We start from the raw sequence: 18,525 nt of genomic DNA, 5'->3' as shown, positions 1-18,525 counted from the left end.
TGTTCTATGATTACTGTTTTGTTTTAGTCGGTCTAGTAGCCCATTGAGCTGCTAAAACCCACTCTTGATCATTGATATTTCTATTAATTGATAAATATTAATGAAAACCATTTAACATATTTGTTTATCGATGGTATGGTTTGTTGGGACTAAGATATCATAGAGGCTAGAGTCTGATATATCATATGTTAGACCAAATTAATTTTTAAATAGAGCAAAATTGACAAAACAGGCACATGTTCAGTAAGCTATGCAGGGGAGAGATCAAGAAATGTGCTTTGAAGAGGGGTGTTTAGAACACGCCACCCCACCCCCACACCCTATATACACGCGCCTGCAACATTATTGACAGAAAGGCACAAACTTAAAATTATATAATAACAAGATAATGTATATAACGCAAATATCAAATTTTTATAGTTAAATTATTATTATTATTATTATTATTATTATTATTATTATTATTATCAAATACCAATATATAATGTCTAACAGATAATTGTGTTGGTATATCATATGGGCAAGTTATACTTATTTGCGAGTACTAATATGCTTCGAATTATGGTAAATGTTTTTGAGTTTTATTAGTTGGAACAATACGCAATGAATAAAGACCTTGGTTCTTCTCATGTAATAAGGTCAACAAAATGTGTACAAACTCTTGCAAATTATATAAATGGAAAATATTGGAATAAATAGAAAATATTTAAATAAAGATGGGCGCTAATATCCTAAGTTAATTAAATAAACCAAAAACGAAACTGTTTTTCGTTTTGTTTACATTTATAATTTAATTTTTATGTGTACGACCGGACTTAAATTTTGATTGTCCAGGAATGCAAGTCCGGCCCGGACTTCATATCCTGGCAGTCCGACCAGTATTCCTAAGGAACGTAAGTCCTAGGACTTGCATTCCTAGGTATATCAGACCTAGGACCTGCATTCCTAGGAGATTAAGTCCGGGCAGACCACTGTTCCTACGGACTTGCATTCCGTTTACACCGGCTTCTCATTGACGATCCGTCGTATTTTGTTTATCTTGATTTTTATTGGTTATTTTTTTTATAGAAACGCAAATATAATTTAGGTTTATACCAATCACTAAAGCAAACGTTTTTATTTACGTTGCTAGTTTCTAATCACTATATCGCGCGAACCGTAATTCTGGACGAAATCTGTCTACACCAGCCCCCTGTCCAAACCGGCATATTTCATCGGTTCTAGATGAATACGGTTTAGACAGAGTCCACTATATATAAAGGGTCCACGGGAATAACCTATGATGTCCAAACAGATAGTCAGTATTATAACGGTGGTGTATGTCAAGGTCACATTGGCACACTAAATTAAAAACCTGTGATTATGGTAGGACATAGAACTGGTTTTGGTAAATCCTGCTTTCTTAGGCATAAATATTCCACGATTGCAGAGTTATAAACTTTAAAATTAAATCATATCGCCTAACCAAAATCACAGGTTATTCCCATGGACCCTTCACACACACACACACACACACACACACACACACACACACACATATATATATATATATATATATATATATATATACACCGAAGCATGTCATTAGCTATGTTAAGCGTTATGTTACGAGTTATCTACTCCTGAATACATCACCCATAGAAAGGCATGTGCAAACTGATCGGCAGCAATTGGTTTTAATAGCGCAGGCACCAATGTAGGCTTTAAAGGGGCATTCCTAAGTTTGCTGCAATTTTTTAAAGATGTTATTTACTAACAGATTGACTAACGATTGTAATTACATAAAATATTAGTGGTTGCATATGAAACGTGTTTCTGGTCCTTCTACTATTTGTAGTAGGTTAAATTTCATTTTATTTCCTAAACAATATTTTTTCGTACGTACGAAATTATTTGAAGACAAAATCCAGTTTGGGCTTCTTACAAATATTAAGACGACCAGAAACACATGGAATATACAGACACTGATATTCTAAACAAGAAAATATATTTAATATGTACGGTTAATCGTAGAAATATTTTGTTAGTCGGAATCATCTTACAATGCAGCAAACTCGGGAATGTCCCTTTAACACGTCTTTGCATCGACCAAAAGACGCGGTGCGGATGAGCCATTCTTCAGTTGGAGACATTTCCAGTTCATCCATAAACACGCCATCCAAGGATGTTACAGGTATGTTCTACGGGATGCAGATCAGGGGAATGTGCAGACCAGTCCATATAAACGATATTATTTGCCTGGAATGCAGCAATCACTACTTGGGATCGGATGTTTTTTCCAAATAAATGGCATGTGCCCCTTGCTGTTGGGCTAGTGGGACGACTATAGGTATGATGGATTCATTTCTGTATCTTACACCAGTAGACTATCATGGCACCCTTCCTGGTGATGACAAGACCAATTTATTATTAATTTTTAAATTAAAATTTGTCTTCAAAACTGTTTTAAACCTAAAAGTAATCAATTGGAAATAAAAGAATTGGTAACTTTAAACAATACAACATTCGTTTTCTGATCATAAAGGTATTTCAGCCGCAAACAGCTATATTTGTGGTCATTTTATTCATATATTGAAAATGCATATCATAGTGATTGCAGGATAAAGATATTAATACAATAGTGGAGGATTTTGATGGAAATGAGTATTGCGTTATACTGAGGTTTCACTTCCTAGTCTTACTATAGTGATGAAGACCATTTTGACTGTGTAATAAAATAAATATTTTATAGTGTAATACAAAATCGGGCATGCAAAGTTACTTGTTCACTCGAATGATGTCATGTCCCTGGCGAGAACGCGCAACATTCTGTCAATTTTAGTAACTTTCTAGATTAAGTAGTTTGTGTTATTTAATTAAACTTTGGTTAATCATAATATAAAAAGGTGGAATGTTATAAATAAAGAAACACATAACAGTTGCTTTCCCCATGCTACTTATTGTACTCATTTATACGGCGCAGGTTTTATATGACTCGTTCGTTGCGCACTATAAACTCGTGCAATAAACAACATGGAAACACAACTGGCATGTGGTTCTCTATACAAATGGTTATTTGTGGTATATAGCGTATTGTGACATTACGTTTTGTCTTACGCACTATTTTGTTTCCTACAGCTCCTAGGATTTCGATATTACCCATTCAAAGCTTATGGGACTATCCCCCCGAAAATGTCGACAGTGGTTGTTTGTACAACATCATCGCTATAAGAGCTCAACATGGAAATCTATAAATATTAGCGGCAAAATAAAAGAAGGCTATTTCATTCTGCAGAAAAAGACTATGAGCTGTGGGAATTCGTTTTGGTTGTACGTGGGACGTTTATATATATATATATATATATATATATATATATATATATATATATATATATATATATATATATATATATATATATATTGAGTTTACCATTTCATCAAAGTATAAAATCAAATTTTATTTTGTTTTCATATCTTTATATTTATGGCATCAACATTCGCCTTGCATTTGCGTCTGTATAATGGTAATAGAGTGCATGTTGTGATCAAAATATTATATGAAAATTACGTGGGTACATTTTACGATTCAAATTGTTCTTCGGCAGTTCTAGATAAAAGAGGTTTTCTTACCTGTCACAGTGTTAATTTTCTTGCACATTTTACTCATTGTAATTGTAACGCTTTTCCTGGCATGGTGGAAATAAAGGCTAAAGGACTACATTTAAAGGTTAGTAAAGCTTTGTGTATCATTTTTGTTAGTACAAGTATATAGTAGGCTTAACCTCACGGAAAATGAATACTTGTGAATATATGGAATAGCATACTTGAAAACAGCATGCCCAGTTTGCAGATAAACGGGATTGATGCCAGCTAAATGAACTTGACGCCCGCGCTAAAAATCGCTCACATGAAAAAAGGCCCTTATAGAAACTGGGAATTGTATTTATGAAGTATGTCTTTGACACAGTTTTTTTCTTTGCCACCTTAGTGTCATATCAGTATTTGAAAAAGCCGGTTTTTATTAACATCACATATTTGATTCTTTGTTTACTGGTAAGGGAAAAATGCCGGCACTTGTGTTATTAGCATATATAGCATGATCAGACCCCTGTCACCATATTGCTGAAGAAAATTAAAACGTTCTCCAACAAATAAGCTGTAATCCCTAAACTGGTACTGGACATTATCAACTGACAGGGTTTATTACTGTAAAACAAATTATGTAATACTATTGATTACGTAGACTATCCCATCTAAAATCACAGAACTGACCAATCACGCAGTTGCAATAAAAAAGACCAAATTATCACTTGGTTAATTATATGAGTATTTATTATTTTTGACTAGTCAAACTGATCAAAGCAAGCGCTATGTTTAAATTACAGCGTTTGTTGACAGCAGTAGTTCACAGGAGCTGACGTCACTTCCCCTTCATATATATATATATATATATATATATATATATATATATATATATATATATATATATATATATATATTATCGTGACCACATAGAGTGTATTCTATGCCATAAACTAAATTTGACCTTAACATGAACGGGTTTCAAACGTTTTAGTGCTATATTCTTTAGCCAACAAACTAGGACAGGTGTTGCAATTTTTAGTTTTGCAAGGAGAAATATGACACTGATAGTTCTGAAAGTATATCTTCCCGCTGTGTCAAAAACAAATTCAATGGAATAAAAGATTTGTGTTTTATTAAAAATAATAATTACCCTCGTGCTGTTCAAAGGTCTCATTCATTATGTCCCGGGGAATGCTGCGAGGACTGCCACTCAAACCATACACCGTATAAGTCCCGTCTACAGTCTAATATAACCTATACTCAGCACCATTTGACAAATCAGTTAATGGTATAGTGGAGAAAGTATCTGATTATATTTATATTAACCAATGAAGAAGTGCAATCACTAGGACAAATTACTTATTTGGAAGCTCTAAATTTTCTTTAAAATATGAAGAACGATAACCACCCTGGCTCTCGTGGATTAACAGCTGCAGTTTCATCATGTTTGCTCGGATTTAGGATATTTTATAATTAAATCAATTAATTATTGAAGAAATATCAGTGGTTCAAATATTAAGAATAATCACATGCATTCCAAAAGCAAATTAGCCTAAACAGTTTTAAAAAATGAAGACCAATAACTATTTTAAATAAAATAGCCGCTGGTTCCAACGATAACAGACATAAAACGGTTCTTGGTGTAAAACAAACAAGCAATCTGAAATAATGCTAAAGACATATCACCACAAATCTCCTAAGTTCAAGGGCCATAAATGAATAATAATGAATAAATTACTTTTCTGGTAGAGTTATGGCCCTTGAATATATTGTCATGTAGGTCAAATTTGATCTGGACATAAATCTGTCAAAACTGGGCAAATGGTCATAAAGGTCAAACTGATCTGTAACTCAACATGATACACATAAACACAATTTCAGCTCAGTGTCTTAAGTGTTGTAAAAAGAACGAGTCCGGAAAACTATAGGTGGACAGATGGACAGAGGTACTGAAGGACGGAGACGAAACCTATAGTCCTCACAGGTTTTATTAAGGGTTAGGGTCGTTATATTGCAGAACACATACGCTTTGTCTGTGGCATGGTGCCGTAGATTGAAACATGGTTTTAATACCAGTATATTTTAAAAATCATTTGACTCTTGGTCTTTTATACAAAACAAAACATTAGAAACAGCTGTTAAACAAGTACGGCTAATTACAACATTGTGAACAATAAAATTGCATTTCGAAAGACACAAAATACATATACAAATAACGGCTATAACATTCTATCGCTTTACATGGAGGAAATATTGATCTACCTTTAAATGCTTAAAACGTTCTGCTCCACAGAATTCTTGGTGCAAATACGTTTTACACACAATAAACTAAGTAGATTCAGACAAATGTGCATTCTGTGATAACTTACCTGAAACGTTGCAACATCTGTTATATGGTTGTGACAAAGTACAAAAGTTTTGTAGAGCTGTACACAATTGGATATCTGAATAAAAAATGTAGTTATCTCTGGGATGATGGATACTGATATGGTTAAAACTGTAAACTGGTTAACAAGTAATATTTAACATTACTTTTACACCATGTAAATGATTTTAAAAATGTTATGTATTAATACTATAAAAGTTCTTTAAACAGAAATTTGAAATAGTGCGATACGTTTATATTGTAAAACATGCGAATATGACAAATTTAATTACTATTGGCGCAAGTGGCTTAATCTTTTTATTTGAAATAAGTAGAAAAATAATACACAAATTCTGTGAAAATTCTGTTTGCAAATTGTACTCATTTTCTTTACCACTATTTCTTCCACTGCATAAAAAACACATCAAATTCCATTCATTCAATTATTTGCATCAGCAGCTCTCAGTAAATAGAAAACATATATGTGTATATCTGTGAAAGTATGTTTATTTATGTATGTGTATCAGTGTATATATGTGTATGTGCATGTACATATATATGTTACCAATATATATCAATATATACTGTGTTTGTCAATAATGCAAGGATCCCCATCCTTGGCATTGTCACAATGATCTGGGGCAACGAAACAATAATAATGTCTCGCTCTCTATGAACAAGTTAGCTAACATTCTAGTTAGTTATTGCCAGTAACAGTATTTTATAAAAATAAAATAAACACATAGTAGTATGTGCATGTGCAATATACACGTGCAAAATAATAGTTAAATCACTGAAGTAAATTAAACTTTTCCATTCACATATTTTAAAACATTTTCATTAGAAAACAAATATATGTGAAGCTTGTCAGTCACGTTAGAACGAGATAAACACATTTATTACATACCCATTTAATCTTACTATAGCAATAAAGACCGTTCTGACAGTGTAATAAAATAGTTTTATTGAACATATATATAATACAAAATCTTGCATGTGTAGTACGTGTTCACTCGAATGACGTTACTTCCAGTAAATTTCTATAAAAAGAGCAGCACTCATCCAAAAGGTAAATACAATTGTGTTTTCTATTCTTAGTAGTGTTTCTCATTTTAAATGTTATCTTGTTTCATAAAGACAGAATGTTTTCAGACTTTTTTATATGAGTAACAATGATTGTAACTTTGGACTATTCACTTGTGTTACATGAAGTTATCGACTGTTTCGAAAATACCATTATGGAATATAGAATTACTGAACACCATTGTTCTGACTTTATATAGCATCTATAAAATGCGTATATTGTTTTTGGATGTGTTTTCGAGTTAACTTCAGTAACATCACTGACATTTTATTGTCTAGTCAGAAGCTTCAGGGAACACACACTTTTTTAAAATATGATTTAAGATTATATTAGTTATATTTTAATTCTATGCCAATATATATTAAAAACTGGAAATAAATTGAATTGCTTATATATTTTCGTTTCCTATATACTAGTAGGTATATACGTTTATTCTGCAGAAGACGGCTATAAGGATGATGATATATCCACGAGCAAATGTGTTCAGGATCTAGCTGCACTGTTCGTATCAAAAGATGAACCAAAGCCAGATAAATCGGTAAGAGCGTTATTAACGTTACAATCCAGTTGATTCCATCTGAAAAGCCCCAGTGGTGTAGTTGTCTGTCACATTTTGTCTTCACTTCGTGCAGTACGGACGTGACTTCCCTAGAAAACGTTAAAACTTAAACACTCTGATGGGGTCGGGGGGTGGGGGTGGGTGTGGGTGTGGGGGGGGGGGTGACGTTGCATAATAATAATTAGTTTATGCTTGATGGGTCTGCTGTAACGTTTTCCCTGTATATTTGGTTTAATAATAATTTAATTTGTGTGTTTCGGGCATATACCAAAACACATTTACTCCCGTCCTCTGCACGTGATCAATTCTGGTACAACCCTTATTATATCGAGTAATGTGTCAATAAAACAAAGTCTTGACCTAGCGCATCCGAACCTTGAATGGACCTAACAGCCACTGGAGTCATTGAGACTCTATACCCGATATAGTGCATCCGAACCTTCAATGGACCTAACATCCACTGGAGTCATCGAGACTCTATACCCGATATAGTGCATCCGAACCTTCAATGGACCTAACATCCACTGGAGTCATCGAGACTCTATACCCGATATAGTGCATCCGAACCTTCAATGGACCTAACATCCACTGGAGTCATCGAGACTCTATACCCGATATAGTGCATCCGAACCTTCAATGGACCTAACAGCCACTGGAGTCATCGAGACTCTATACCCGATATAGTGCATCCGAACCTTCAATGGACCTAACAGCCATTGGAGTCATCGAGACTCTATACCCGATATAGTGCATCCGAACCTTCAATGGACCTAACAGCCATTGGAGTCATCGAGACTCTATACCCGATATAGTGCATCCGAACCTTCAATGGACCTAACAGCCATTGGAGTCATCGAGACTCTATACCCGATATAGTGCATCCGAACCTTCAATGGACCTAACAGCCATTGGAGTCATTGAGACTCTATACCCGATATAGTGCATCCGAACCTTCAATGGACCTAACAGCCACTGCAGTCATTGAGACTCTATACCCGATATAGTGCATCCGAACCTTCAATGGACCTAACAGCCATTGGAGTCATTGAGACTCTATACCCGATATAGTGCATCCGAACCTTCAATGGACCTAACAGCCACTGCAGTCATTGAGACTCTATACCCGATATAGTGCATCCGAACCTTCAATGGACCTAACAGCCATTGGAGTCATTGAGACTCTATACCCGATATAGTGCATCCGAACCTTCAATGGACCTAACAGCCACTGCAGTCATTGAGACTCTATACCCGATATAGTGCATCCGAACCTTCAATGGACCTAACAGCCATTGGAGTCATCGAGACTCTATACCCGATATAGTGCATCCGAACCTTCAATGGACCTAACAGCCACTGGAGTCATTGAGACTCTATACCCGATATAGTGCATCCGAACCTTCAATGGACCTAACAGCCATTGGAGTCATTCAGACTCTATACCCGATATAGTGCATCCGAACCTTCAATGGACCTAACAGCCATTGGAGTCATCGAGACTCTATACCCGATATAGTGCATCCGAACCTTCAATGGACCTAACAGCCATTGGAGTCATCGAGACTCTATACCCGATATAGTGCATCCGAACCTTCAATGGACCTAACAACCACTGGAGTCATTGAGACTCTATACCCAATATTTTCATAATGGTGATTTCCGCATAAATGAACTTCATAATCAGATCAGTTTATAAATGAACTTCATAATCAAATCTTTTCTACTCTTTTCAGCATTATTGTACAAAGAAGACGTCTCGGAAATCAAAAGACACCGACCTACCTCTGACGACTTCCAGTGCAATGACACCAAGCACGACTATTCCAGGTACTCTATCTAATCTATGCATTCGAAAATACCCACAGATGAATTAAAATACATAAAGCTAAATGAGAATTTTCAGGTACGTTAGTCAGTAAATTAATAGAATTGTGTTCAAAAACTAAAAATACATAATATTGGTAATAATTAAAATACATTTTAAATAATAAATATTTTTAAAATATCGGACGTCGTTTAGATATTATTACCAAATAAGGCAATGGTACAGGTGTTTGATTTGATTGAAACTCAGTGATATATTGCTTATAATGTACATAAGTATTGAGCACAAGTTACTGAACTTACGAGGCCCTATCCTAATTAAAATATTATAACAATATCGACATTTACAACTAGGTTATTATTAAAGATATAAACATTCAAAACAACGCAAACACGAGAACTAAAGTTTATCAAAACAAATAAATAATGTAAATGAACGTGAATGAAGACATATGATATTAATCACCAAATTAATCAAACGTATCATTCATTCAATAAACGTTCCTCTTCGGTTGTTTTTTAAGTGCGGACTTTAATCAGCGTATTAACTTACTAATTGAAATGATACCCCACCATGTTTTTTAAGTGCGGACTTTAATCAGCGTATTAACTTACTAATTGAAATGATACCCCACCATGTTTTTCCTTATTGCATATGATTTCTGAAATATCATAGAACGAAACATTGAAAACTGTATTAGCATTCTAATGACCTGTTAATATATATAAAAATAACAGGCATAACAAACCTAAAAAAATAATTGTTGTCTTTTCCTCCATAAAAGCTAAGCCTTGACATGGGAAATACATTTGTAAATGTAATCATTCTGATACCCCCTCTAACCCGCGGGGAATGAGAGTCGGGGTCCAAAAGGTGGAAATTAAGCCCAGTTTAAAATCTATTCGTCTCTACCTCCAAACATGCTATAACTGAATAGTCTTCATATATTTAAAAGTCATTAGATGGTATATCAAAGCTGTAAATTATTTAATTAATGTTTCGTCCCGTTTGTGCCTGAGGAGGGGCGAATATTACTAGAGTGGTATAGAGAAATGCATTTAAGCTGTAATTTCTTCACAACTAATATGACGAAAAGCCCCCTTGACGAATGGAGAACCAAAACCATGAAATTGGTTATTTTGAATCATATGTACTCGACGCCCCAATATGGCAAAATCGACTATTCAGAGCTATTTTAGAATTATGAAAATGAAAGAAGTGTCGGATCAAACTAGCAATTTATTGAACAGCTTTCATATCCACTCAAATATTCTCTCTAGATTCTATCCCATTGAAAGTTACAAATGCTTACTGCCAGCGACATGTGGGATTTATGCACATTAGCCTTAGTTCTCCATGGATGATTTTAGTGGATGTTTTAGTATGCTGTTCTAGGGATATCTCTTTAAATGAATTCTGAAGACACGATATTTATTTTTTAAAGTACAACCTCTCAGTCTGTTTAAAATGTTTGCAGAATGACTATTGGTAGATGGTGTTAACTTACTCAATGTATAGTTCAAGACATGTGAAACCGTTGATGATATTCAAATAACATCCATTCACCCAAAGATCAAGGAGAAAGTGCTGGGCGTTAATAAGAGTCGTGTAGTGTGTTAAGTGAATATAATTATTTATAATCTAATATTTGACAAAAACGAACTTTGCAATCCGTGACTTTAATATGTGCGTATCTATTATTCCAGATTATGATTTTTTGGACAAAGAACTACGCATTGTTTTGATTGGCATCACTGGTTCAGGGAAAAGCACATCTGGCAATTCAATTCTTGGCTTTGACAAGAAACAAGGCTTTAAATCGGAGGCTAGTTCAACCTCGATTACAACAACATGCTCAGTTAGGAAGGCTGCTCGGTTTGGCTGTAATGTAGTGGTCATTGATACTCCTGGCACGTGTGATACTAACCGTTCTGAGGGGGAGATCACCAAGGAGATTATCCAGAGCATTACCATGTCAGCACCAGGTCCTCACGCCTTCGTCATGGTTCTAAGAGTCAAGCGATTTACCAAAGAAGAACAAGATACAATTAAATACTTCAAAGATGTATTTGGTAAAGACATGTTAAACTATTTGTTCTTGCTTTTTACTGGACTTGACGATCTTGAAGCAGATGACAAAACCCTAGAAATATATCTAGATAATGCTACAGGAGAACTTAAACAGCTGATCCAAGAATGTGATGGCAAATGCACTGCAATATACAATCGAGAAAAGGACGCTACAGTGAAAGAAATCCAAGTTAAGGAATTGGTAGATATTATCAAGAGGAATGTTGCCAACAATAATGGAACTTATTTTACAACAGACATGATGAAAGCAGCAGAGGAAGAGATTCGTAAGCTGGAAGCCATAATACGACAAGAGAAAGAAGAAGAACTTAGAAAGAAAACTGAAAACATCCAGAAAGAAGTAGAAGAAAAGTTTGAAAAAAGACAAAAAGAATTGGAAGAAGAAAACAACGACTTGAAGGGCAACATGGATGAATTGAAGAAAAAACTAGAAGACGAAAAGCAAACGATGCTGGCAGAACGCACCGCAGCACTAAAGCAGGCACACGTCGACATCACCGAATTAATTAGAAACGAAGTTCGAAACCAAGCCGAAAACGAAGATTCCTTCGTAGAGACTGTTGCAGAAGCATTCTGTAGTATAGGGAGAATAGTGAAATATCCTGTCAAAAAACTAATCGGATAAAAATGAAATTGAAAATAAATAATCGAACATAGCCACCCGTTAAAGAAGACATGTATCAGCAGATTAAAACGTACGTTTTATAAGAATACAAGGCCTAAACATTAGTGGTGTAACAATATATCAAACTATCGATATGTTGCAATAGTTGGTGCCTCGATAACAATGCATCGATAGTTAATTCAACTATATCGATACCTATCGCAATTGTCTGCTCAGCTATCGATAGTGAAAGCACAACAACGATGTATGGACTTTATATTATAAATGTACTGAATATGAATTCACTGCCTAGTGACATTATTACAGATAACTAAGTACATACACAAACATACATACAACCACAAACATTCGTGCGTTCGCACGCACACTCACAGACAAACACACACACACACACACACACACACACACACACACACACACATACATACATACATACACACATACATAAATACATACATATTGGAACACTGAGGTAAATAGTTGTGACAAAATCTATTCATATTATTGTTATCAAGCGATTTAAGAATTCACAATACTATTGCAATACTATTGCAATACTATTGCAAACAGTATTTTCACTATTGCAATATTATCACAATAGTATTTTTAACTATCGCAATACTACTGAAATAGTAAAACTGACCGCAACAGTCACCCCTACTAAACATGTGTGTTACATGGTACATGCCAAAACAAACAAATGTGGCGTTTGTTTGTTTGGGTTTTGTGGGTGGGTTTTTTAATGTTTTTTGGGAGAGGGGTTACCTAAATAAAAAAATTATATACATATACATATATATACACATATACATACACATGCATGTGTGTGTGTGTGTGTGTGTGTGTGTGTGTGTGTGTGTGTGTGTGTGTGTGCGTGCGTATGTACGAATATATATATATAAAGACAAGAAGAATACATTGTGGAATCCTGAAAAGAAACTTTTTTTACACCTAAGTATTGTTTTTGTGATTATTTTGTGTTTTGTTTTTTGTGATTTTTTTCTGTTTTAATATTTGATTGTTGAGTGACAAGATAAGTGCCGATGGGTTTTTATATATTATTTCCATATTAACAAATGGTGTTACATATTTTTAAAAATTGTTTTTACATTGTTCTTACATTGTTCAAAATCTATCTAGCCACTGAACGTGTATATAAGGGCCACTGTACGTGTATATAAGGGCCACTCAAATGATTGTTAACTGATTGTTAAATGATTAAAATGCGCATCATTTCTCTTTGGCTTAAACCTACGGGACATTCCAAATTACATAGCACCATACCACCTCCCGCCTGTTACCAACTACGGTTGGGCTGCTGGTGCTCCCTTACACCTGTCAGTGCAGGCGGTCCGTCCTTCACCTCCCCAACCTTTCCTGTCCTGGACGAAGGAACCGGCCGAGGCCGGTTCTTGTGCTCAAGACAGGCGTACGCTACAACAGCTTGCTCTGAATGTGCACGTTAACCCCTTTGGCAGTTGGCAGTTGACATTGTTAACTCTGTCCTAGACGGAGGAACCGGCTGAAGTCGGTACTTGTGCCCAGGACAGGCGTGTGCTACAACAGTTTGCTCTGAATGTGCACGTTAAACGTTTTTCCCATTCCCATTCCCATTGTTAACTTATCCTGTCATGGATAGGGGAGCCGGCCGAGGCCAGCACCAGTGCCCATGACAGGCGTGCGCTACAACATATTGCTCTGAATGTGCACGTTAAACGTTTTTCCCATTCCCATTCCCATTGTTAACTTGTCCTGTCATGGATAGGGGAGCCGGCCGAGGCCGGCACCAGTGCCCACGATAGGTGTCTGCTACAACAGCTTGTTCTGAATGTACACATTAAAACCTAGTCCTGTCCTGTCCGGATTGTTAACGTGTTTATTCTTTATGACGAACCAGATAGACTACGCTATAAATGTGTGGTAGTGACGTCGAGAAAGAAAATCATTGGGGGGAGGGGGTTGCATGTTGGCGGCACTAACTAAGCTTTCCAGTTTCCACAGAGATCAAGAGTACAAACATTTTGTAACAAGGACCTATATGTAAACAAAAGATACCTTTTTACACAGGTTGTGCACAATAATAGTCCTTTCTTCTATAGATACATATAATAATGGGCTGGAGTGTTATAAACATTCCTTTCTTCACTTAATAACCGCTGATTAAGTGCGTATACACATTCCTTTCTTTTATTCCAGACGTAACAAGTTCTGCTTTTAAAACAATGGGTTGGGGCATAAGAAACATTCCTTTCTTCCCCATCTATAAAGTGTATAAAGAAAGTGAAAATTGTGTCCATTATCATTATACACTAGTGTTGTCAAACTCTCTCTCTCTCTCTCTCTCTCTCTCTCTCTCTCTCTCTCTCTCTATATATATATATATATATATATATATATATATATATATATATATATATATACTGAACAAAAAAAGAAACTTCCGATTTGTACATATAGTATTTGTTGTGTTAAAGAATTCATTGTGTAATGAAATTATATAGCTAGTATTAGCCTTGAGCTGTATTATCAGGATTCATGAATTTTACCGATTATTTTTGCACTGTTAATCGTCGACAACGTGAAATTCAATTTGCATGTGCATGCACGGTTCGATATGTCCCGTGTAGTATTCGGTCAATTTGTTTTACTTGTCTTACTGACATTGTTGTCAAGTGAACGAAAACGCTTCAACATTTGTAAAAAAAATAACGTTTTTTACATTGTAGCATTTTTAGCATGCCAAGAATACCCAATAATTTACGCGAACGGGCGATTGGCATGCTTGATGCTGGCATGTCGACAAAAGACGTTGCAAGGCATGTTTGGAGTTCTAGTCGAGCGATACGAAATCTTCGCGTAAGATTTCGAACGACAGGAAACACCAACGACTTGCCACGTCGTGGACGTCCGCGTGTTACAACGCGTGGTCAAGACCGCTATATCACGAACACGCATTTGCACAATCGATTCCAAACTGCCACTGCTACTGCTGCTAACACACCTGGGCTTCATATAACCGAATCAGTGGGCAAACTGTTCGTAATCGTCTGCGGGAGAACGGTTTACATGCACGACGTCCTTACGTCGGATGCGTTTTAACGCAACGTCATCGTCTAAATCGTCTTAATTGGGCACGTGTACACACTCGTTGGATACGGCGACGCTGGAATTCCGTTCTTTTTTCGGATGAATCCAGATTTTCTTTACAACGTGGTGATGGCAGGGTGCGCGTCTACCGTTGGAGAAATGAACGCTATGCTGACTGTTGTTTTCTTGAACGAGATCATTTCGGGGTGGGGGTTCAGTCATGGTCTGGGCAGCCATTGCCCATGGTTATCGTTCACCACTAGTCATTGATGGCAATTTAAATGCTCAACGTTACCGCGATGACATTCTCGCTCATCATGTCATTCCTCTGTTCCATAACAACGCCAACATCTCGATTTTTCAGCATGATAATGCCACCTCTCATACAGCTAGAGACACTGTAACATTTTCTTAGGACAAATAACATTGATTTCATTGATGACTGGCCCGCTAAAAGTCCTGATCTCAACCCCATCGAGCATGTCTGGGATAGTCTGGACAGACGATTGAGGCGTCGTCCCAACCCACCCGCTAACGTCAACGAATTTCAGGAAGCGCTCATTCAGGAATGGAACAATATTCCACAGGCAGAAATCAACACTTTAGTCAATTCTATGCGCCTGCGATGCACTGCAGTGGTCAATTCAAGAGGTGGTCATACCCGTTATTAAGTGGGTGGGGTTTTTTTTAACCCCTACCACACTTGGTCAAAATTTCTCCCAGTTTCTCTTAACCTATGGCCATGATTTTTGCACCAAACGATGCATCATGGAACACTCTTTAAACGCATATATAACAATTATTCCCCCGGTTTGTTTTCATCAAGTTATGTTCAAGCAAAGTAAGCGGAAGTTTCTTATTTTGTTCAGTATATATATATATATATATATATATATATATATATATATATATATATATATATATATATATATCATTGGGCTATTTATATTTCCCATCAGTGTACGACAATTGGTATATGAAAAGTCGTGGAATTTGTAGTCATTTTGCATTTTCACCATATAATTGTTTGTGCCATAATGTAATCATAAATATCGGGCACTTTAATACCACCATGTTCAATGTTTTTGTTATTTCCTGTCGTTTACTTTTGTCTGGTTTTCCATTCCATATAAATTTAAAACCTTACTTTATAAGTTTTGGATATCATATCCTTGATCGGTGGGTTTGGAATGAACTAAAATAAATGGTTTAGTTAATCATAAATATCAGGTACTTTAATACCACCATGTTCAATGTTTTAGTCATTTGTTGACGTTTACTTTTGTCTGGTTTTCCTTTCTATATAAATTTAAAACCTTACTCTGTAAGTTTTGGATATATCTTGATCGGTGGGTATGGAATAAACGAAAATACCAAGAATTAAGGATATCATAACTGTATTTGCACCTAAAGGTGTTAATTTCCTACACGACTACATTTTCAATGAACGTGTATTTTCAACATGTTTCTGATAATTAATTACTATCATATTTTCTAAATCTGTATCACATTGGACGCCAAGTAATGTCAATCAATCAATAAAATATTTACATGCTCCTATACCACGAAGGTTTCGAGCATGTCTATCCCAGGTTCGGCCACCGGATGCCAGTAGTCCAACCTGGAACAGAACAATTACTGGGGCAATTTTAATATTTAAACAAACAGGGAAAAAGGACTTTACTATAAATAATTTTGTGCGTTATTTTCCCAAACAATATTTAATATACAGCAAACAACTAACAATTTGTAACGCAAATTTAGATCGGACAGTCCTAAATATAAATATATTTAAAAACAATTTTTAAATATATTAATTAGCCCTCAAAATAGGGGTGGCAGGTGACTAGGAGGTTAGGCTTCAGCCACAGGAGGTTTTGTTAATAGGGGGATATGTTTTACTTAGGGGCACCCATCGTATTGGGGACTTCGGTGTGGCCGAAACCGGGGAGGGCTCGGGGGGGGGGGGAGGGGCAGTCCCCCGGACAAACCTAACAACTCTTACAGCCAAAACCGCCTACGCCTACCGCCCTAACCATCTTCCGGTGGAGTATCCACCACCTACCCAGCACCCCCTCCCCCCGGCCAACCCAACCGTCGTGCCCTCCAGTCTCGGTGCCCCCATCAAAAATTAGGCCCAAGGGCCAACGATGCTACCAGAAAAAAGAAAAAGAAAAAAAAGAAAAAAGAAAAGAAAAAAAAGTATTTAAACAGGGAAAGTTAAGCGTCTGGTGAGTCTGGCAATGTAAAAACGTATCCTGGCGATTCCAAGTCCAGGGGCGCCTCTCTATAATCCTGGAGAAACAGAACGTTATGCCATTCATCAGACGCTGACACCACTTTAATTTAGAAACCTAGCGCATACAAGTATGGTATAGAACCATGTTGCATACCCTAGGATAGGAGCAGCGAACCGCCCTATTAAATTTCTATTTCCTATTATAAAAAGAGATTAAAAACATAAATAACTTATCATAAAAAAACACATATTTAAAAGAGCACGCTGGTAACCTATTTAATTTAAAAAATAAACACCAAACTAAAAATTGAAACGATTTATACAATATATTTGACCGGCGAGAAGGGGGGTTGTTACTCCAAGTAATGTAAATATGTTGTCCACTCCATTCTGTACAAATGTTGTACCTGTCCTGATTAATGTCATTTTGTCAGTATTAATCTAAAGTACAAAAAATTGTGCATGACAATTTAATGTATTGGGGACCTGCAAACAGGCGTTTTCAGTTCCATTCAATATATACTTGGCCAAAAAGTTTAGCAATTTCGTAAATTTTCTTAAATAAAGAAAACTCGTGACTTACAAAATAAAATCAGACACTGGATTTAAGTAAGGCATCATTTGTCAATATAAATAAGAGGATAGTTTCAATACAAAATACCCTTTTCTCTTTGGCATTTAACTGCTCCATTCAAATTCCATAGCACCACCACCACCCCCACCCGCCTGCTACCGATTTGATTGGGCTGCTGGTGCTCCCTTGCACCTGCCAGTGCAGGCGGTCCCTCCTCTCCCCTCCCCCCCCCATCTTTCCTGTCATGGACGGAGGAGCCGGCCAAGGCCGGCTCTTGTGCCCACGACAGGCGTGTGCTACAACAGCTTGTTCTGAATGTGCACGTAAAACCCTATGACATGACATGACATAATACAAAATGAAATGTGTGACTGTCACGTCAGTAAATGGTACCTATAGACAATAAATGTAACAATATTTCCTACTTTTAACTCACATAACATATTGTGTTTCTGTATTAATGTATTAAAGGATGTACGGTGAAATCGGATCACCTTGCTAACAACCTCTTG

General features: G+C 36.2%; 1 protein-coding gene across 1 annotated transcript in view; it reads left to right on the top strand.

Moving 5' to 3' along the window:
* The window catches only part of LOC121368495 (GTPase IMAP family member 7-like), a 33,624-nt gene extending 21,094 nt beyond the window's left edge, over positions 1 to 12,530 (top strand). Inside the window, exons 3-6 of the mRNA XM_041493235.1 lie at positions 835 to 893; positions 7,454 to 7,551; positions 9,306 to 9,399; positions 11,104 to 12,530. Coding sequence (XP_041349169.1) covers positions 835 to 893; positions 7,454 to 7,551; positions 9,306 to 9,399; positions 11,104 to 12,113 — 1,261 coding nt within the window. The 3' untranslated portion in view covers positions 12,114 to 12,530. The remainder of the gene's footprint in view (positions 1 to 834; positions 894 to 7,453; positions 7,552 to 9,305; positions 9,400 to 11,103) is intronic.
* The last annotated feature ends 5,995 nt before the right edge of the window (positions 12,531 to 18,525 follow it).

This window comes from Gigantopelta aegis, chromosome 1 (assembly GCF_016097555.1).
Source record: "Gigantopelta aegis isolate Gae_Host chromosome 1, Gae_host_genome, whole genome shotgun sequence".
Taxonomy (NCBI): Eukaryota; Metazoa; Mollusca; class Gastropoda; order Neomphalida; family Peltospiridae; genus Gigantopelta; species Gigantopelta aegis.
This window is presented reverse-complemented; position numbering and strand designations above follow the sequence as displayed.